The 23,290-nt window shown below is 40.7% G+C and overlaps 1 protein-coding gene across 1 annotated transcript in view; it reads left to right on the forward strand.

Annotated features, from left to right (window-relative positions):
* Positions 1–23,290, forward strand: part of SORCS1 (sortilin related VPS10 domain containing receptor 1) — a 312,358-nt gene that overhangs the window by 246,174 nt on the left and 42,894 nt on the right. Inside the window, 7 exon segments of the mRNA XM_050898837.1 lie at positions 2,315–2,461; positions 9,210–9,312; positions 9,786–9,862; positions 11,132–11,223; positions 12,241–12,348; positions 13,359–13,476; positions 14,775–14,905. Coding sequence (XP_050754794.1) covers positions 2,315–2,461; positions 9,210–9,312; positions 9,786–9,862; positions 11,132–11,223; positions 12,241–12,348; positions 13,359–13,476; positions 14,775–14,905 — 776 coding nt within the window.

Here is a 23,290-nt window from a genome sequence, read left to right on the forward strand (position 1 = left end):
TGCTTGGCTCTGTAGTTGGACTGGTCTGCAGCAAGACAGTTCTGCCTGTGGGAATCCATGCCTGAAGTGATAACTGACTGTGAGGAGACGTGTCTATAGCTATGGTATATATGCCTATCACTCTGGTACTTATTTTTTTAGCAGTATGCATCTTGGATGGGAAGTATATGTTTGACATATGAAGTTGGTGATGGGGAATGAAGAATGTGTTTTGAGTTGTGTGTTTGAGTGTCTTGCATGAATCTTTCCAAAACTGTAGACAGCTTTTGTATCTGCACACAATGCGTTCGGGGCAGCGAGGATTGTCTATGATGCCTGTGTGGGAGCTGATGGAGTGCTTTTCTCTCTGACCACTGGTGGTCATGCACTTACTTGCATGAGTCTCTCTCTTATGATTGTATGAACAGCAGGGATGAACAGATCATTGCATATGTCATGGTTGTGTATATGCAATAGGTGTATCTCTTCCTACTGAGAGCACACAAACATGTATAGTGTGTGTGGTCTTTTTTTAAGATAAAGCTGTCCAAGACTGGCAGTATAACTTACACTTTGCTTTCTCAGGAAAGGATTCTGAGTCCGAGCCCATGACTAGAATCATAAAAAGAAAAATTCACAGGATTTCAGGACACATTTATCACCTGATATATAAAATGCTCTTTAATCATTTATGGCCAGCATTTCACAGGGACTATATAATACAACTATTTCAGGACAACAACAAAGAAAAGTACAAATGGAGCTATAGGCTCTGGTCTCTGGTAGTAAAGGCAGAACTATGTTATTTTTCCAGCCCTGTCTATTCATGCAGTATCACTGGGAGACAGAATACCCTTGTCTTTTCAGGGTGCCTTTCTACTACAACAAAGAAATCCTGAATACTTAGTTGGGTGGGACCAAACAATCCAGCTAAGAAATTGAAAATATTATCTTTTTATGCTTATATCAACAATAAATTAGTTAACTACTTAATTTAAAGACTGTTGCCCATTATAGCAAGTCATCTCTAAGTCTTTACGTAACTTCAAGTGAAATTCAGGGCCATTGATCAAGCAGGAAAGTGCTATTCAGAATGACTAAGTACACCAATGTCCTGTACCAATGCACTGTACACTAGTAGTCCCACAGCATGTGACTAAAAGTGCAATAAGGTCCTACTCACTGGGAGCTGTAGCATCCAAATCCAGCCACATAATTAAATCAGTTGAGCTGGAACAAACTCTGAATCTGCTGTGTAACCATTTGCCATGTGATGCCATTTAAGTAATAATCTCTATGAATAAGAAGTCTTGATGAATGATTCTGTGTACTAGTTCTACATCATAAGAAGAGATAGGGTGGATGACTGAACAGACTTGCTGGAAACCAAAAAGTTTCTCACTTTCCCTCTCCTTCTCCTGATTTGACTTCCCTTTTTATTGAAGCACTCAAATTGCAGAGTGACAGCCTAACAAATTCATTCGCAAGCTGCAGCAGCTATTGGGCTATTGATTTTCAGTGTGCTGAGAAGATGGGAATATTCTGCAGTGTGAGTTGTGGTTTGAGGCTGACTTTTTTTCTCCCCACTAAGACACTTTTGGGCTTGGTTCCAATGTGAGTCTGTTAGCATCACATCTTTACAAAATCCTCCTGCAGGTCTATGGAGTAAAGCTGTTGGGTAAAACACCAGGAGAAATAAAACGATGAGAATCTCATTACTAGCTCTATAACTAGCATTCTGAGTGGCCTTGCTTGAGTCACCAGTGCTTTGGTTTCCTCAAAATAGGAAACTGTAATAAAAATACCTCTGTACCCCAAGTTATCCTGTTGAAACACTCATAATTACGAAACACATTGGGATCCTTAGATGAAATGTCTTAAGCAGGCTGTATGAGAATAGAAGCACTGAGCTGCAAGTTTAAGTGTGTGTTGCCATTTTCTTTGCAAGGCCAAAATTGCTGCTGTTTCTTGCTACTGCACTGCAAGAGACAAATAATTGCCCTGTACATATTTCATCTTTCAGGGGGAAGGATGCCTATACAGTTGAGAGATTGCCACTTTACAGATAATGCTATTGACATCTTACCATGTTCCCATGCTGATTCTGAAATACAAGCTTTCTTTTCCATTTGTCACCTTTCCACCTGTAACGGTCGTACCTTGTCCCCAGCACCTCAATTTGCCTTCCTTTGATGCTCCTTGGCAATTCTTTCCCTGACATCTACCACACTGACACAGCCACCAGATCCCTGTTGGGTTTGACAGGGCAAGAGAGACACGTGCACAGAACCTGCATCGGCTTGATCTATTTTTCAGCCATGTCAATTTTTCCTAGGTAGCAGGCATAAAGGGAATGTTCTTGGCTAACAAGAAGATTGACAACCAAGTGAAAACTTTCATCACCTACAATAAAGGGAGAGACTGGAGTTTGTTACAGGCTCCGGACACGGATCTGAGAGGAAACCCCATTCACTGTCTCCTAGTAAGTACCTGGGGGGAGAACTTGGGGGGTGGTAACATCCCAGAACATTCTTTTTCTACCAGGTAACACAAGAAGGAGAGGTCAGCTCCTCTCTCCATGCGGTGTATCTCATGGAGGGAATACTGCATATTAAAAGTGCAGTACATCAGTCTTGGGCTGCCAGGTGGTATTGCAAGAGCTGGCATTGTAAGTTAGCTTAATTTAATTTAATTTCTGGAACAAAAGGAAGCATCATATATCAGCTTCCTTCTGCACAACTGATGGTCTCCCCTTAAACAGCAGGTGAAGCTGGATGCTGTTTCTGCGCAGTTGATTCTCTGGACACTAGATGGGAGGAGTGAGCTATTGTAGCTCAGGAACTTGCAGGGACCTAATAACTTGAGAGGCCCAAAGGAAAGGAGAGCTCTGATTTCTTTCAGGCCACTCTGTTGGCAGTATTAACGTTTATCATTTCCTCTTTGAGCTCAGAAGTGAGAATCGTCACATTCATCCAAATATATGTATAGCTACATGTTGGGTGTATATTGTATCTGTCTCTGTACTTACTGATACAGATCCACATATAGGTAAGTCTTTAATCACCATTATACGCAAACTGTTTCCAAGAGTGAAAGTGAAATATAAGCGATGTGAATAGAATTGGAGATCTCTGTCGAATTAGAAAGCTTAGACGGATCTCAACATATTTTTCAGCTGATATGATCTATACACAGTAGTGGGATAATACTCAGAACCCCAGCCTTTGGGATTCACAATAGCTTTTCTATTACACAAATTCTAACATGGTTCCAGGCAGAATCAGGGGCACTATTTAGACTGCTCTTCCTCCTGCTGTCCTGTACCTGCATGTTGTTTTCCATCAGAAAAAAAAGATGTTGTTTCTCATCTTGAGGCTGTAAGTTTGTTAGAATCTGAATCAGCATTATATTTTGTGCGTTGTGGTAAGTAGCTGAATGCTACACTAATCTCTTAACTGAACTCCATGCATTATTGCAAGAGCAAAGGATAAATAACTTGATATTTGAAGCTGTTCAAATAATTGATTTTTTTATTGAGCCAAAATGCAAGCCTTTCATTTTCTGTCCAGTTTTGAAAAAATAAATAGGGAGGACTGGAGGTCAAACAGAAGAGTTATTTCAGAGTGTGACTAAATTTGTTTGGGTTTGTTTTCTTCTTTCAAGTTTTAAAAAATTGTAACTAAGGGCATTTTTAAATTAAATCTTTCTATGAGATGAAAACCAAAAAGATGACATTCAGAAAACTTTGCAGACATAAAACAATTGAATTTTTTGAAAGGGGATATGTGTAGAAGCCTTTGTGTTTCAAATAGATTGTAATCTAGTTTTAACTCAAGTGAACATATTTGGTAAAAAACCCCACACATTGACTTTTTCACATTATAACCAATTTTATCAGAAACCCAAGATTTTTATTATATGGTATGATAGTGTAATATTGTAGGAGGATGGCAAGGCAGAAGAAATAAAAACCATGCGGGTGAGTAAAATAATCAAAGTAAACTTTATCTTTTTCCATAAACTTGAAGTTTGAATTCTGAGAAAAAGTCTTTCTTGGTATTGTTGTGCACTGATCAAGAGAGATCTGACTTGCCATTGTGGTTACAAACGAGCCAGAGGTACTGCTCTGTGGGGTCCTTATGGAACAGTCGTTTGCAGGAACTGTGTATTTTATATACAAGGGTATGCTGCCACTCTAGTTATCCACGATATAGTGGAAGTGGTTGTATGACTGCATATAAACCAGGACTGGATGGTTCTTATGGAGAGAGGGGATTATGGCTCCCTTAAGCTTTCCCATCCATACTGTATCTGCTACTACACTCTCGGGCACCTGAGAACACAATTCATTTCATTTAAAATTAGACCAGATATGCCTGGACAAGCTGGAATTCCCTTGAGGGAGGTAAACTTGAACAAGCCAGGCAAGGAGTCATGAGTAGGAGCAGAAGTGTGGGCCCTTGTAGGTACACAGTGAGAACTGACCCAGAGAAGCTCTCGGTTCTCTGTGGATTGCGTTTGCATCCTTGTAGCTCTGCTATGCACAAACCACTATTTAAACACTGGTTCATTTTTATTTTGCTCTCTATGCAGCCATGTACTTGCTCTGAGAATTGCTTCCAGCTGTGCAAGCTCAATGTAGGCTTGTCATCCTGTTTGCCCTGGAAAGCAACCACTTCTTAAATGCTCTGTGACTTGGGCTGGGGTAGGCATCTCAGATCTGTGGGCATCTGTAGAAATAGGTCCATGATTTCAGGGTGGTAAGGGACAAATCCTCAATGGACTTAAACCATGTAGCTCAGTCTTTGCCCTTCCAGAAGGAGAATGGAAAGGAACTTAGTCAGCCCTTCCCTGTGATAAGTCCAGAGGAATGTTTAGTCATGTTTATTTTTCCTCTTCCCTTAACATCAGGTAAAACAGGCAAGAGGCCTCTTTCTCTGAGCACCTCTTCGTGCTTAGGTTGTCACAAGCTAGTGGAATGGTAGCAGAGCAGGGATCATCAGCTGAGCATACAGGATGTCAGGTGGTCAACTTGCAAATTTACAAGAAAGCAAATAGATGAAATCTGAGCTAAACTGACTTGTTAGGTCTTTTACAGGAACAGGCAGTCTGCCTGCAAGAGAAAGGGAGGATAGTGGTAGAGAAAATGCACCAAAACCACAAAGTAAAATAACAATCCTGCAAGAGAGAGCCAAGCTATTTAAAAATCTGATTTGAGCTTCACACTTAATGATGGGGGAAGATGAAGGCAGAATATGGAATGTAAGAATTCAAGAAATAATAGAGAAAGACACCACAGAAGCTGGGAGTGGTAGGGAAATTTTCGAAGAAATGTACACTGGAAATGTACGTGCCTGGAAATAAGTCAGGGATTCATAAGGCGTTCTGTTGAGGGAAAACGTGGAGAAAAGGAATTGTCCCCTGCTCTGAGGCAATTCTGTTCCTTGTCAATGTGACATAGCTGTAGTATTTAAACAGTTCACTGACTCCACTCACCTCTTTATCCACACGCTGTCTACCCCTGCATCACCAGAAGTTTTACCTCCTTATGTCAGTTGCTCCTTTTCCTTCTACATATTACTGTTCCTGGCATGATCCTGCTTTTCCTTATGGCATATCTAAGTGAATTCTTAATACTCCATTGTACATCCAGCTTAGCTCCCATCGTGACTCCACAGCAGATACTAATGCTTTCACACTGCTGGTTTTCAGCATAATTGTCTCTAGCAATAGCTCAGGACACAGCAATGACGTATGTTCCAGCTTGTTGGCAGAATGCGATCTGCCCTTTCCCAGAGTGACAGGATGGTCCCCAGCCTGCGAGTGCAATGCTGTGTCCTCTGTGCATCTGGTCTTTAAACCTAAACTAAGGGAGAGTTAATGCAGAAATAAGTACATAGCAGCTAAGTTGGCAGCTAAGGAGGTTCAGAGGGAATCTGGTTGAAACACAAGGCAAGCCAGATGGAACCATCCTTCTACCGACAATATGCATGAGGTGTTTTTTCAAAGCAACTCGAAGAATTTCTCTGCATTTTTTGTGAGATGGCTCTGAATAATGAAGATGGAGGAAAGCAATGAAATTCCATCTAATCCCAAGGTTTTATTTTTCTTGTTTATACCACTTGTTTCCTAAGCTGAATACACTTAATCTTCATAAAATAGCTGCCAAGGTATTATATCCCAAAGATGCTGGTTTTGTTTGATACTTACCTTGTGGTGTGAAGTGGTTAACTGAGGAGTAATTCTATCTTGCAACTTATGGGCATCTGTCTAGGAGAGTTAATCAATTAGCTTTCAAGGATGGTCTTGTGGTTAAAACACAGGGCTGAATCTCAGGAGAATCTTGATTCAATTTTTAGGCCTATCTCCAATTTCCTTGGGCAAGTCATTTATTTTCTCTGTGCCTCCCTTCCCCAGACATCTGTTTATTCCCTCCCACATTTTGTTTGTCTTGTCTATATGGATTATAAGGATTTCAGGACAAAGACCCTTTTCTTGTAAGGGGGGGGGGGGGGGGGCATTCATGCCATCTGCTACAGAATAATTTAAGCATCTAAGTGAGGAGTTTTGAATATCTCTCCTGGAAGTGTTTATCTCTCTTCATTGCTCCTTGCTATTGCAGGTGAGCAAATACTGTGACTGCCCCTAGGTTTGTGAATGGTGTCCAGCATCATCCTTGTGTTATAATACTTTGCCCCACTCCTGATCAGGGACAGTCACTAATGGCTGGTTTGTATGTGTCACGCCATTGGAGACGGTTCAGGTGGGCTTTGCAGAACAGCCAAGAAGTGGGTTTGTGGGTATTTATGAGAAATTTTACTAAGGACTGATGAGCCTCCTGAGAGGGGAGCATAAAATTGCTGGCTTGAAAATCCTAAGCAGCAAGTAATGAACTCCAGCATGATTGTAAGAACTATGGCAGTGAGCAGAGCAATGGGCTATGTCATTCATGCTTTATCTTCTACCTAGGTTGTAAATGCTCCATGACAGTGGTTGTCTTTCCCTTGGTGTCTGTGCAGCAGCTAGCACAGCTGGGTACTAGGCAATGACAGGGAAACCCATAACTGGTGATTCTGATGATAATAATTATTTCAGTAGCCTGTTGGTGACAACAAGAAGGATAGAGACAATTGATGGAAATTCTAAAAAACAAAGCTGAGATGTCTGTATATGAGTTAAGCTGTGGGAGCTAGAGGAGGAACACAAAGGGACCAACAGTATGATGGAACACAAACCAATATGGAAAAATATCTGTTGATGAACCATATAAGGATACAAATGGAGAAGGTGTACATCAGGGATGGAGAAAAGAATGCTGCCACAATTAGGATGCGAGATGGCCATAGGCGGTAACTTTAGGTGTTTGGCTAGAGTGGAGAGGTTGGTTTTTACACCGTATCCAATTGTCACTAGAGACTGTAAGCATTACTGCACTCCAACCAATATGAAGTCATGCCACTAAAAATACCATCTCTCTGCTTAGATAGGTGACCTGGCTTTTAACATTTGAGATATACATTCCTTTTCTGTGTACTATATCTGTGAAATGAGACAAATTTGAAAGAAAACCTCTGGTAGCACAAAGATTTGAGTCTAACGAGGTCTAATCTCTGTCAGTGGGGAATTGGCTGAGTTGCTGCCATTAGCTACTGTCTTCAAAATGCTGAAGTGGGCTTGGATTATGTTAGTTTAAAAAATATGTTCTGTATTTAGTCTTTTCACAACGTATAAAAATGTAAAAGGAAAGAATTAATGCTCTTGCAATGCTTTTCCACTTCGTGCATGCATGTCAGCTCAATTTGGTTTCCACTCCCTCCCTGTGCCCCCGGGCTGCTCCAACGGCTGCCCTCACAAGGCTGTCAGTTAGAGTTAGGCTGCTCAGTACATTCCACTTGGCAGGTTGTGTTCCCTTCTGCACAACCCGTGTCCCCTTTTCCTGTCGCACATAAGTGAGAGCTCCCATCCCTCCTCACTACCCTCATTTGCCTTTGCCAAAAAAACCTGCCATTCTCCCCAGGGGAATTTTAATTTCGGAGTCATAGACGCCTACTTTGAGATGGGATGGATAAGTGGTCTTCCTCCAGTGACCTGTGGGGCTAGGTCCCCTGCAGAGGAAGCCTACAAAACTTTTGGGGCTGCTGACCTAGCCTTTAGGCAGCGGATATTAGACAGAAAGACCTGCCTCCTTAGAGCCTGAAGGTCCTGCTGCATAGCCTCTCCTGCTTGTCTTAAAGAGCCACGCAAGCTGAAGGATGGGCTTTGCTGTATTTGTGTTCCTGTCTGATGTCCCCCTCGATTGGGTCAGTTTGCTTCAGGTTTTCTTGCCAGTATTTTTCCACCTCCTTTCCCTTAGCATGTTTCATGAAGGGCTCTTCATGAGGTTTGGAAGAAAAAATACTGAAAATAAAACCCCAAAGAAGGCAAAAATTATCAGAAATTTTCAAAAATTATCACACTACAGATTTGGAGGGAATTGTAGGCAGTTGGAGGCAACTTGAATCTGTCTGTCTGTCTTACCTTCTTGCTCAGCTGATTTATTCTGTACCATTCCTGTCTTATCTGAGTACCTGACATACAAAATCAATAACAAATAGCTGAGGTTTCCATGGATGTATTTGTACTGAAATCTCAAAGGTCACATCCAGATGGGGTGATGAAGCATTGTTTTAAACAACTTTTAAACTAACGCTTTCCAGTCCTGGCATTTCTTCTTAGTGCAGTGCAGAACAGAGTCATGTCAAAAATACTCAGAGTCAAGAAATGGTATGACACTGTCCGAATTAAGTTGTTTCTCATGGCTAATTAGTGGTAACTCAGCACCACACCAATAGGGTTCTATTGCTTCTTGTTGCAAGGATAGCTTGGGCACTGCTGCTCTGAGAGTCACTTCATCATATCTGCAGCCTTTCTTGCTTCTCAAGAGAGCCAGGAGCCAGGGGAGCTAGGTAGTCCTTATCATTACCTGCCCTTGCAAGCCTGGTTGCCTCCTTTGTGGGTACAGCCTCAAAGATCTTGTCCTTGTGAGAGGGTTTCAGCCTAGTGAATCAGTTTCCCAGTGGGAATGGGTTGCGTCAGAAAATGATAGCGAAGCCGTGTCTTTCTAAGGGTGGCTGAATGCAGCGATTAGGAAGTAATACAGAAAGACACTGTATATTCCTAAGCCTGTAGAAATAGGAGCATGCATTTCATGTTGTGTCTGCTTTTTACTTTTATTTTCCTTTTCTCCATAGCCCTATTGCTCCCTTCATCTTCACCTGAAGGTCTCAGAGAATCCCTATACCTCAGGAAACATCGCCAGCCGAGACACTGCCCCCAGTATTATTGTAGCTTCAGGTACGAAACATTTAAAGATTGCCTGTGTATGATGTGCAAACACTGACAAAATCTTGAGTTTGTGATGAGTGTGGAGGGTGTTGAGTGGCTTGTGGGGTGTCACACCACCAGTATTGGGAAGGAAGGCAGGCTATCAAATGGAAGTCCTTATGGACCTTCAACTTGTCGTATGTTTTTTATGGAAACTGGCCTTCAAGACCGAGGAGATCACTTCTAGTCCTCTACTCCCATGAACATAAGATTCAAATTAGGGCATTTCCTTTGCATATGGAGGTGTGTAGAGCTGTATGGATTGGATCTTTTATATATATTTTCTTCAGACTGAAAGTCTTTCCCTTCCCTTCCCCCTCTTTCTCTTCCCAAAATTAGAAGTTCTATAATTACAAAAGGTAAATAAATACATTTACCCCCCTGATTTGCTACTTCTACTGTTTCTTAGAGTGTTGCATTACTAATCAATGCTCATCTTACAGGTAATATAGGCACTGAACTATCAGACACTGACATCAGCATGTTTGTTTCTTCTGATGCTGGGAACACTTGGAGACAGGTAAATGACACAGAATCACAGGTTTAAATAGTGATCATAGGAAATTGTCGTAAAAGTAGATTCAAACTGTCACTTAATTTTTGTTTCTTTTGGATCAGAGTAGCTTTTTGCAAATCTTTACAAAAGGGTAAACTTCTCTTCCCTTCTGAGAGGTAGAGATGCTAAAAGAAGAAGACTGAATATGTCGTTACACTTCATATAACAGAAAATTATTTTTATAATTCTACTCAGAGTTTGACTTCAGTTTAACCCTGCAGCAAAGAGAACAGATTAAAATATGGATACTAAGGGGAGAGAATGTGTTTTCTTTTACTGTTGTACATCCCTTGTACCAATCAAACCATTTTTCTCTTCATCCATGATTATACTTTCCCGAGAATCAGCAGTTGCACTGGTCTACCTTCCCTCACTCCGTGTGGGACTCATTTCACCTAAGTTGAATTGTCCAAAGTTCAGTGTCCATATAAACGGATTATTTTGCATTGCTCTTAAGCTAATGGAGAAAAAGACAGAATTCAGTTCATCTTGTTCCGAAGCTACCTCTCTCTCCATTAATTGTGGAAAGAGACTGGATGATGAAGTTAAATCAAGTTCCTAATATTTAGTGGAATCCCACCTGTTAACAAAGTATTGCTACCCTTTAATGTGTTTATCCTCAGAACTATTTTCTGGATGGGATATCAAGTCATAGAGAGAAAGAGTGACTTTCCCAGACTGACAAATGCTGCTATATAAACTGGAGAGCAGATGTTTGCAGAAAGCCAATACAAAAAAGACACAGGAAAAGAAAATCTTTTTAAATATTTGATATTTGATATACCATTATTTTATATTTGATATACCATTAAATATTTTTATATTTGATATACCAAGAATGATATTTTACAATGTTTGACCAGCCCTCATTTTTCCATCTACATCACTTATGTGAGATAGGGCCAGATAAGTGCAAACATATGATGAAGTTCTTCTTTAAACAAAAATCTGTCATCGAAAGGAGGGAAGTTGTTGATCCTTGCAAAAATTCATGTTTCTAACTTTCTGTCAAGCAGAGGCAGAATGCATTTTCTAGGGACCTGGAAGAACTAAGAAAAAAAACCCCAAACAGTAAAAAACAAAACCCAGGAAATGTCTCTATACAGAATGTTTTCCTCTACTCCGTAACTTCCTTAGCACATACCTGTCCTCTGTCATGACTGTACTTAAAGAACTATGACATTTTCTTGATACTAAAGAAAATAGATTTAAATATATGCGCTTTTTCCCCAGATCTTTGAGGAAGAGCACAGTGTTTTGTACCTGGATCAAGGTGGAGTACTGGTCGCCATGAAGCACACATCTCTGCCTATCAGACATCTCTGGTAATGACTCCGTCTGTGCTAAATGTCTGTGGTCCCTCTTTTCAGATGCCAGGAAGTAGGCAGTTAGGCTGCATCCAGAGTTTTCTGTAGCTACAATCTAGAAAATATCAGTTTAAGATACTGGCAAACATTAACTCAGATAAAGCTAAGAAATCCTGGCAATTCCAGTTTACACAGTTTCAGTTTCACCAGATCTGAGATATCGTCAATGTAATTCCACAACTTTCCTGGTTTACCATGACTTGGCTTGTTGAATTTGGTTATTTATGTAATACGTATCTGGATTATGGCTTTGTCTCTTATTAAGTTACCAAAGTACACTTTATTTTCAAAATTATTGATGAACTTGTCTTCTATGTGGCAGGCAGCACTTATGAACCAGAATTTTGTTGAGTAGATTTAGGGTTATATAGCCAATAAGGCAAAAGTGTCCCCAGTAGTTAGCACTCTTGAGTTTGTGTGGTAGGTAGAATATAGTTTTGTGTTGTTTTGCATGATTTACTTCCAGTACAGTCAGTGTCATATCAATATCTGAAACACACAGACCCAAGTCTTAAGAAGTGATGAGTGGTTCCAAGTTTTCACTTAGACCCACCACAGGGAAGACTACTGGTCAGAAGAGGCAAAGCTCTTGTGCTCCAGAAATCTAACCTCCTTAAAATGTCTTGTGTTGGGGACCCAAAAATAAGATGCTCAAAATCACTTGTTTATTTTTAAAAAATCCTAGCCCTAGGCTACATTTTGCCCTTAAAGCATCAGTATCTAACATAACTTTTTAGTTTCTACCACTTAAGTATTGGCCAGGGGTTAGTGGTATGATGCCAAACAAGCTTGATCAGTGCTCTGATTTATGATGCTTCCCCAAAAAATAGTTATTTAAAGGACTAAAAATGCGGTATCCAAGAACAGAAGCTGCTTCCCACTTCTTCATAGCAGCTGTAGTGGACTAGAGAGTCTCCTCAAGTAAATTAGGAGGAGAGGAAGGAAAGAAGACACTAATTCTGCTTTCTCCACTAGGTTAAGTTTTGATGAAGGAAGGTCTTGGAGCAAGTACAGTTTCACATCCCTCCCACTGTTTGTAGATGGAGTTTTAGGGGAACCTGGAGAGGAAACTCTCATCATGACGTAAGTGATCATGCCATCATACTACTGTTGATGGGAACTGCACCATAAATACCTTACGAAGGTTGTTCGTAACATAATAGCATTTCTGGTTGGGGACCAAACCAAGTACTATCTGAAGCCAGGAGTATGCAGCCTTCTGTTGCTAAATCATCGATGTTTATTTGTGATATGATTGAGGGAATTACAACATGGTTCCTTGCAAGCTGCAAAAACATTATCACTTACCTTATCAGCATGAAAAGTGACTCCTCAAATTGAATGTGATTTAAAGCAGAGTTACTCTTGACAGATCAATATTTGAAAGAAAAATGGTGAAGTGCTTTTATAACTGTGTTTTTGCTGCTACTTTCTTTTTTATAAAATTAAACACAGGAAAATGAAGACTTTTTTTGTAAAAATGAATAACAAAATGTTGCCTGGAGGCTGACTCATGAAAAATTATGATTAGTTTCAATGTGGTATGCTGAGTTTTGCATGGTGCATAAATCAGGATTCACCTTGCCAGAAACTGTGACATTTTATCTGAGATCAGATTTGCAAAAACAGGAGGCAAATTCAGTTTCTATCTGTAAAACGTGGACTGACCTGTAATAAACAGAATATGTGGCTTGGAAACTAACCTGAGTTAGTAGACATGTTTTCTTCAGGTTCTGATTTTAATTTGTGTGGAAGGGATTCCCAAAGCTTGTAACTGAGGTACCAAACTCCTGTAGGTATAACTGTCTTCAGCCCCACGTCAAGTGTTCTCTGTATAGTCATTTTGGGGATTGACGTAAATGGGAGGATCTTGATCCACAGAATAAAAGCTACATGCAGTTTTTAAGAGGGTTGTAGATATTTAGCAGTCTACATTTCACTTTCACTATGTCAGTCAAGTGAAAATCAGTAGGACTGGCACTCCTAAAGCAATTAATCTCTGTTGGAAATTTGTGGGTGACTGTACCTCTGTAACCACCAGATTCCATCTGGTGCTACCTTTTACTGTATGCTCTTTCTGCTGTATTCTGTAGAGTGTTTGGACATTTCAGCCACCGCTCAGAGTGGCAACTGGTGAAAGTAGACTACAAGTCCATTTTTGATCGGAGGTGTGCAGAAGAGGACTACAGGCCTTGGCAACTCCACAGCCAGGTGAGAAGCAAGGAGGCTGGGATCTGACCTGAAGTAGCTAATGATCCTACAGTTAAAGATCAGCATGATCCAATGTCTTTTCCTGTTAGTTTGATGTATCAGATTGTCACGTGCTCTGCACAGTGCCTGCACCTGCCTTGGGGCGCCTTCCCGGCTCTGCCACATTTGACACAACAGCCTGTGTTATACCCGGTTAGAATAAAATATGGCCCAAATTCTCTGGTTATATAAACACCACAGGCTCCACAGAAGTCTAAAGTGAAACACCCATTTATATCATCAAAGGTTGTCTTTCTGTATATATCTTGCTGAGCAAGAATTTAATAACGAATATGAAATGAAAGTAGCTTGACTCAGACTAGCTGCTCACACAAGGCACAACTCCACACTAAAAATACTGGTTATGACTTAGATCTTTAGAAGCTGAAAATCAGTACAGCTTCCTTGAAATTCAAGGAGGCACAGCATTTTACACCAGTTGCCATTCGGGCCCTTCTGTTTCATGGGCAAATCAAAGCCATGAAAAGTTTCTCTTTCCTACAGCGATTTTAACAGCATAAAAGGTAACAAGTGAGACCCCACTGTATTGTGTTCTTTACTTTCTTGTGCTTGCATAAGCAAAAATGCCAAGGATTTTGCAGCATATCTTTGAGGATGTTGGCTTTGGAGCTTGCAGAACTATTTTTAGGAAGGCTGCTGTGGACTCTTGCCTTTTGATTTGCTTTCCATTGAGATTACAAGGCTGAGCCTTGTTCCCTAGATAGAAATATTTAGCAGGATGCTGAAGATAGCAGTGAAAAGACAAGGAAGTTTTAACATCCACATAACAAGTCAAACCCTGTAAAACTTGAACTCATAGTCCGTGGAAAGTATTTACATATACACATATTACTAGTTTCTACTGAACAAAATTATTGCCGAAGAGATCAGACCAAAGAAATAGACCTGCTGTGTGTCTCAGATTGCAGAGGGATCAGACTGTGTTTTCAGTTGCTGTGAAACCTAATCTAGAAATGAGAAATGGGCCTGGATCAATTGCTCATTGGCTTTGGAACAAAATCAGAACTGAATCAGATATATAAGTAACCTCTGATCATTTCTTAGTGTGTATTGGAAAAGCTGGTTTAGTTTCAGTTAAAGCTTCAGTAACTTTAATTAGCTCCAGTGTACTGACATGGCATTTGACTTCCCATCCTCTTCCCTTGAGTCACAGCTCCCATTGCACAGGCTTGGAAAAACTGGGTGATACAAATAGCCTGGTGGGTGTCAGAGAAAGATATTTTTGGTTTTGTTTCCAGGGAGAAGCTTGCATCATGGGAGCAAAAAGGATCTACAGGAAGCGCAAGTCAGAGAAGAAATGCATGCAAGGAAAATATGCTGCGGCTATGACCTCAGAGCCATGCGTGTGCACAGAGGCAGACTTTGACTGGTGAGCAATGGGCACAAGAACTGTGTGCTCTCTACCACACCAATGCAGAGCTCACTAGAGAGGCTGTAGGCCTGCAGAGAGTAGAAATTAATAAACATGTAAGTGGCCAAATAGGGTGCTCCCTGATAGTGCAGGTATGTCAAAAGAAGGAAAGGTGGAATAGATATCTGTAATCTGCTAAGGCTCCCACAAAATTGATGCTGAACAGACCATTTTGCAGGTCACATCTGAGCTCTGTGCAGCATTAAGATAAAAGGTCCATTTAGCACATCTAACCTCAGGGGTGGCTGTGAAAGTAGTATGTAAGACATATATAGTGTGTGTAAAAAATAAAATAAATTCTTCATACATACATACACACATATATGTATATATGTGTAAAAGTAAATATATGCATATGCAAAGTAGGCCTTCAGCTTCTGGAAATCAAGTATCTAGGGGTTTCCTGGGTCATTTGTTATATCTGGACCATCATGTTTGATAGTATCCAACAGACATTGCCTTCATGATTTGGGTTAATCCCCTTCTGAAGCCTTTTCTCCTCTGCTGTATGCTATGGGAAATAGAGTCCATTGGTGAGTTATGAATGGTGTGAATAAATGTTCGGCTTCTAGTTTCATTTCAAGATTCCTGCTGACTCACAGCAATTTGCACAAAAAAGGCAGGGAACCACATTATTGAAATCTCTCTGTCACCTGTTTTCTCCAAGTCTGAGACAGTCCTGAGTATCTCAGAAGAGAGAAATGGTGGCTCTTTGGCAGTGCCGATAAACCCCCTTTGTGCCTCACCCAGCTACATCTATGCCATGTTATTAATTAAACCCATCTGTAACATGCACCCTGAATAGGTTCATCTCATAAATATTTTGTTTCTTACTACATGAGTTCACTCCAGGACCATGGAAATTTACAACGTTTCCCTTCTCACCCTCCCATAACTGTAGTTATATCGATTTTTCTATATAAAATCACAGAATCACAGGAGGTTTTCCATGTGTCAAAAAACACAAATCCTCTTGCACCAAACAATAGAAATTATGAGCATACTTGGGCACTGATTCTCTGAATATGGTTTCCTGATGATTTCCCCATCTTCCAGTGAGTTCTTTGCTAGGGAGAAGATACCTCAGTTCTGTGTGTAGTTCATCATTTAGGTGCCCAGAGGTCCTGGATTTCAACAATTTAACATATCTCTAGTAATGTAAAAAAGATAGCAGCCAACCAGAAAAGAAACATAAATAGGAAGGAAATTCCCTGAAGATTTTGACCCTCTTGTAGAGTGTGCAGTACAAAGCTGTGCCACGCTCATGCCCAGGCTCAAGAAAATAACTGATGGGATTGACTCACGGTCAATCCGTTAGTGGTTAAACCCCTTACACTCGAAAGGGACACACACTCATGAAACATTTCAGATAAAAACATGCTTTCCTTCCAGAACTTCTCTCTCTCTGAGAATGTATGTTTTTATTTCATTAAAATTGATTGTGTGGTTTGCTACTACAAAACTTTGTTGCTAGGTACAGAACAAAAGTACCACAGTGACATTTGCTGGGGGAAACATGCTTTTATTTCTTTTACATTCACTTCGAGGAAACTTTCTCCAAAAGGTCTGCTGGGTTGCGAGAGAATCTCTCAGAGAAATCTTGGGTTGTTGGGGATGTACGACAGAGGCTCACAGTTCGCATGCACCAAGAAGACCCCTCAAATCTGTTGGAAGAGGCAGAATTAGGACTTTGTGAAAATCATCTTGTTAAAAGTAGCCTGAGAAAAATACCCTTAAAAATACTCTGGTATTTTTACATTATTATGGTAATTAATACAGCAGGTCTCTGTGCTCAGCTGACTGATACAAAGCCTTCCTGACCTAGGAGGGCCTTCCTCCTTCTGATGGAATCAGTTTTGGTTTAGAGCAGACTGTCGTGATCCCCTCCAGTTCTCTCTGAGCTCTTGTTATTCCTACAGTCCTCAGATCTGGATTTACTTTATCCATTTCAGCTTCCTTCCCCACCGCCTCTGAGGAAAAGAGACTGAAACATTGCTTTAAGCATCCAGTTCAGAAATATGTACCAGCAATATTCATCACTTATTTATCTACTTAATACAGTCAGGAGCATAGTTTTACATAGATTCGCCAGAGAAGGACAGAAAACCCACAGGGACCAGAAGACAGAGGTTTATCAAGGAAGGAGAAAAGAGATGGCAAGAAAAAAGCAATTCTGCTGGCTCTTACTGAATTTTTCAGCCCAGTTTTAGTGCTAAGAAAGGCAAAGCTGCTGCTGCACCGTAGCATTCGGTGCCTGCCTTGTTGAACTCTGCACTAGGCTTCACTGCTGATGCACCCTGCAGAAGTTGGTCCAAAGAGGCATTTGGAGGAAAATTGGTGAATGAATTCTTGCTGTGGAAGGATGTCCTCTATGGGGTCCTTCCTGCAAAAGGAAGAAGCACTTTCATCATCCTCACTCATGACATTTCAGCAGTGCTTTTGAATTCCCTATTTCTCTTTTTTGCTGGGCAGGGCTCTTAATTGAAGGAGTTTGAAGGGGACGTATCCCCAAGGCAGGGAGAAGCCCCTTACCTGACTGCACTTGATTTTGCAATCTTGAAATAAACTGGGCAGCCTTTTATATTAACATCAAAGGTTACAGGACCCAGACTTGTATATAGAATCAAAGAAGACAACAATCCCTGCCTCAGTCAGAGTAGGACTTTCTTTGCTGTTTAAACACTGAATTTGTATGCAGAAAATTTTATTATCTAAGCTTGTCAGAGCTTGGAGTAAAAAAATGTATCTGTGTGGTCAGGTAAAGTGAAAAAAAAAAAAAAGTGTTATCGTTGTTAATCCTGCGAGTGCTTTTTTATTAGTTCAAGGGAAAAAAATGCCAGTTGTAAAAGACATAAAGATTTTATAATGTTTTTTCTCCTGGTAATATGATAGAACTCCAGGTTCATTTCAAATCTGTATTCAGCCCATGGTAGTTCTTTCTGAGAGAAAAGGGCACATTTGTTTATTGTTTTACACAGCAACAAAACTGAGTGACATTAGAAATGACTGTAGTTTCTCTAGCCTTGGGAACCTGAACTCTTCTGACAGTAGACATCTCTTATCATGGGCTAGAACCAAAACTAGCTGGGGACAGGGCTGAAGCGGCAGGTATTTGTTCTCCGTGCAGGGGCTGAGGCTCACAGCCAGAGGGCAATAGTGCTTCAGGAATAGGGGGAGTGGAAACGTGCAGAAGCCCTCGGCAAATCTGTCCTAGCAACGGCCTAGAAACGAGAATGTCCTTCTTCATTTAATTGATTTGGGTAAATGGATGACACCGTTACTTGTGTGTTATTAAAGCATTAATTTACCCGGTTTCCTTACACTGTGTTCCTTCCTGCCGTTTGAACATTATTATGGCAATCTCTCTTCAGTAGAAACACTTCCTAGACACAGATGGAAATCTTTGGTGGTGTTCATCCTTCACCTGTCTTCCAGGTCCTTTAATAGAAACTTTGACTTAAGGGTCTCACTGTCAGTCCTCCCTCTGAACCCACTGTCATTAATACTGAGGGCTGCTTCTATCAGTATACCCATATCTCACACCTTTGTGGGAAGTATGAGCCTGTTGATACTGGTGCTAGTGGCTTTGGATAGCCAGAGAGGCACAAAGGAGCCTTAGTGCAGTTGAGAATCAGGTCTATTTATTTCACTGATGATATCAGCAAGGATCTGGCTAGCTCTTTTTTTATTGTCTGGCACTTAAATTACAGACCTTCCTGCTAGGTTTAGTTCTTATGCTAAAACATCAGAGTCCTGAGTCATGAGAAACTCTCCTGACAAACCGCGGGGAGGCAGAAGGCAGATACTGAATGTGATTAGACTCTGTTGGCTTCGTGCGTTACCACTCAGCAGTTCAGACAATCATGCAGGTGCCAGTTCTGAAATACACATACATTTGCACCCTTAGGGTAACTAACTTGGCTTTATCATTGAGGTAGGCTTGGTTAGTTAACGAATAATAATTTTGAATGAATTTTTAGTTCATTTTGTATGCTTGTGGAAAATGCAGATTCACTATGCAAGGTCTACGGTGCATCTCTGCATCTTTAGAGGCCTAGATATCTACCAGGCATGGATTTACTGGAAAGATTCTGGGCATTTTAGGTTCCCTATTAACATAAGCTGGTATAGCTTGACTTCAAATACTGTGACGCAATTATAATCATATGCCTTCATAGACCCATAATTCAAACTGCAGCTGAATCCATCCTTCTCTGAGATAAATCCCATGTCAGATCCTGTAGAACTGGGAAGCAAGCACAGCTCCCCTTTAACACAAATATATACTTGCATCATAGTTCAATATTAGACAATGGTATTAAGTGAATAAAAAGGTGATAAAGCTTTTCCATGGCTGTGGCCACAGTTATTTTTTTCCACAAGGGCTTTTAGAAACTGCAGAACAAAAAAATCACAGATACCTCGGTTCCACCCTATTTAATGTCTGAAAAGTTTGCAAAGCACAGCATACAAAACCACAAGTAGCATTTTCAGTTTCTGGCATAGCTGACCTTAAGCTGAAGCTGTTAGTGTTAAGGAAGTCCTGTGGTTACATGTTAAGTCATGTCTTGATTTTTAGATGGTATGAGCATGGTAATCACTCATCTGACTTAACTGGTTATTTCTATACCTTAAAATAGTGGGATTTTAATAATTTCACATGGATTTACAGTTCTTCCATGACAGCATGTTTGTCAGGTCTATATCCAAACTACAAACTTCCTTAAGGCATTTCTTTTCCTTTGATTATTACCTGTGCTGCAAATAATCTTAGATAAGGGAATTTACCATGAGCTTTGAGCAGGGATACAGAACTTCTGGAATGAATTTGTATCTGTCTCTAATTACAGAGAAGGACTTGCAATCCTACTTGACTAAGACAAATAGGATTCCAGTTTAAACCAGTAAAAGTGGCCAGGGTAAAACCATCATCAGTGAGAGCCGCAAGATAGGCTGCTTCATACTGATAAAACAATCCCTGCTGGTAAATGCTCCACTCTTTTTTGATAGGTGCATTACCTATTTCACCCGAGTTCTTTTCAGGCAGGCACAAAATATCATCAATATATGCAAATTCCAGTTCCCCGTTACCAGGCAATGACTCGGCTAGCTGATTGCAGTCTAAAGCTGATGCCTTCCCTGTCTCCAGATTTTGCTATACTGGCTCGTGCTATGGCAATCCAATTGATGCTAATGCTTGTTGATTGCTACAAAGCCTGTTGTGCCAAATTGTAGGCAGCAATTTGTTGTCAGCATCAGTGTTCTGCATGCACCAGCCTGTAGCCAAGGAATTCATTAGATTCCAAGACTGCGGAGGTGAACGGGCGGCTGGTGCATCTGTAGAGAGATATGGAACAGCAATTCATGTCATTTACTGGGATGATATTTCTGTAGGGCCTTAATGAGCCAGACAATTTGCAAGCCTGAAAACAACACTGTGAAACTTCTGTGCTTAGAACTATTTCTGCTGTGGAAAATCCTATGATTTCATTCTCTTGACTTTGAGACATATGATCCAGGTATGGTCAAACGTAGTTAAGTCAAGCTTGGCTCATCCAGATGTGCAGATACTAATAGGAACCAAAATTATTGCATGAGTCTAGATGCACGTATAGTAAGAAATCCCAGGCTGATACTACTGCATCAAATTGGACTGTGGGTACTGATCCCCTCTGAGGCAGATTTCACTGTATTATTTTGTTTTGTTTTCACCTAACTGGTTACAGAACATTGTGTGTGTACAGTGTTACAGCTTTTTAATTAGGGTGACACATGATAACTTAGGAATACAGTGCTGTAGAGTGTTGACGAATTACAAAAATACAGGAGTCCCACTTGTATGTAAATATTTGTTTTCTCTAAGCAAATCAGAATGGTGTTATTCTTCATTATAAAGTGTATTCTGCAGCTATAGTGTTTTTATTCCAACAAGGATGATTAGAGAAGCACATGGCAGTGGGAGAATAGGCTGGCTGATGCTTCCAAAGCAATTAAGCAACATTCAGTCACTAGCATCTGAGTAAATAGATTGATGAAAATGCAATCAAAAAACTGAGGAAAAGACCAGTTAGGTCATCTACTTCATTGCCGTTTCCTAGAGTATGTTCTCAATTGCTTGTTGTAGATATCCCAAGCACCACAGCTGCCAAAATGTTCCTTTTGAACAGTCGTGCAGTCTAATAGACGTTTAGGAGTTTTCCCAAGTGACATGCAGATTTAATCTTCTTTTGCTTAATGTCATCTTTTTAATTTCTCCTTTTTTAGATTACCTCAAAAAATGTTTTTTCTTGATTCAGAAGGAAAAGTTTGCAGGCAAGAGTAAAAAGAGGTGACAAAATTCTTCTCAATGTCCCACTTTTGATATCAAGTATAAAAAATTTAGCAAAAATAAATTGCAAAATATTCTCCTCTTTTTTTTCTTTATCTCATATCTTAGATCAGTACCAGACTTCTTAAAATTGTTTAATAGTGATCCATTAAATTTTTGTTTTAAGCCATCATGCTCTGGTCCAGAAAGAAAAAGACATTTGGAAAAAAGTGTTCATTATGTTAAACATTCTTGTTGTTGTTAATATTATTCTACAAATATCATTGATCACACTGCTGCCTATTTGGAGATGCTGAATCCAGTAGCATGATAGAGGTGAGGCTGCTGCAGCTCTGTGTCCCCTGACTCAAGCAGTAGCAAGGTTGAGCATTTGTTCCTGATAGGCACACGTGTGCATGTATGCACAGTACATATATGCATACGTACACGTCTGGTGACACAGATTAGCACAAACAGAAAACACAGCACTCACACAAACACCAGGTGCCTCATCCTGTTCCCCTCTCTGGTTGATCAAGATGAAATTGCATTTGTGGAAAATATGTGCACTATAAACATGCATACAATATTGATCTCACCAGGACCTGGCCTTAGACACCCAGATCTGTCCAGTATCTGGCCCCTGGATGCCTTGTCTCCCCAGTTGCTGACAACTGGACATCCCCAGTTGCCTCATGCACAGACATACACACACGTAACAGGTCCCATGAGCATGTCCAGACCTATATGGCTTTACGCCAGTAGCCATTCCCCCAGAGCTCTTGGTGTGTCCAGTAACCAATTCACAGACCTAATATCCAGCCCAGACTTATGACCACATCAGCACCTAGCTCCCAAGTCTTTTATCCTACTCACTGGCTTGTCTGGCTTGGCGCTCACCTGCACAGCATGCACACGCTCCAGTCAGTCCAGGTGCTGGCAGTGCGGGCACATGGACGTCTGTGACTCGTGGTCTGAGTCCAGTTGCTGAGACTTAGACTACCACACGCACATACACACGCACACAGAACAGATAGCCCCTCACCCAGGAAAATAGAAATGGAGATGCCAGATGCTCTTCCCTGGCATGGCATAATGAGCCCCGTACCCCTGTGTGCAGTAACCCCGCTCAGAGATCTGCAAAGTGGTCTGGGGAGAGCCTCTCCCGTTGATGATCTGATGGGTCTTACCCTGGCCATGGGCTGATGGCTGTCCTGTGACAGTCTTGGGAGGAGCTGGGGCAGGGGCTCCACTGGCTCCGATCAGGTTAAAGAGGTTCCTCCGCCTCCTGTTTTTCCTCTCTGCTTCTTTACGTATATAGAGATGAGCGTTTAATCACATAATCTAATGCTGCCCTAATCCTCTTTTCTTAGAATATGAGGCTACTTGATACCAAGACATTAAAGATAATAAGCAAAAAAAGTGCTTTGCAAGGAAGTGCAGCTTTAAGATCAAGGATCATGTTGCAACTGGAATATTGGAATGGAGTTGGTGGACTGTGTATAGCAGTTCTCAGAAATGACATCCCATTAGCTTCTCCGTTATGGGCTATGGAGAAAGCTTAGTAAAAGGAATAAGAATGATTTTCCAACCACACAGTCCTCATTACTCAACAACTGGAGAGTAAAACCACATGTGAATGGAATACTGATTAAAGAGGGGTTTTGTTTGTTTATTTGTTCCACAATAACAATTTTTATAGGTCTTTGTTTACCTGGAATCAAAACCAATTTGAACTGTTGTTTAGTGGAACCCAGGCAAATTTAGTCATAGCTAAACCCAAATTGGGACAAAAGATTACAGTTTGACTCATTGTTTCTAACACATGATATTTGGTAGCATTTCCTCTTCCAAACAAAAATAGAATTGAAGATCGCAGCCTTCTTTTCCATTACCAAATACGCTGTTAATGCCTTCAGCCGAGAGCTCTTTCAGGGCTGTAAATTTTACTCTACAGCTCATGTGATATAGTTTCCAAATACAATTAACTGTTTAGCACTTCAGTTTTCTAAGATATGACTGAGACAGCAGTGATT

The sequence above is a fragment of the Gymnogyps californianus genome, chromosome 6 (genome assembly GCF_018139145.2).
Source record: "Gymnogyps californianus isolate 813 chromosome 6, ASM1813914v2, whole genome shotgun sequence".
Classification (NCBI taxonomy): Eukaryota; Metazoa; Chordata; class Aves; order Accipitriformes; family Cathartidae; genus Gymnogyps; species Gymnogyps californianus.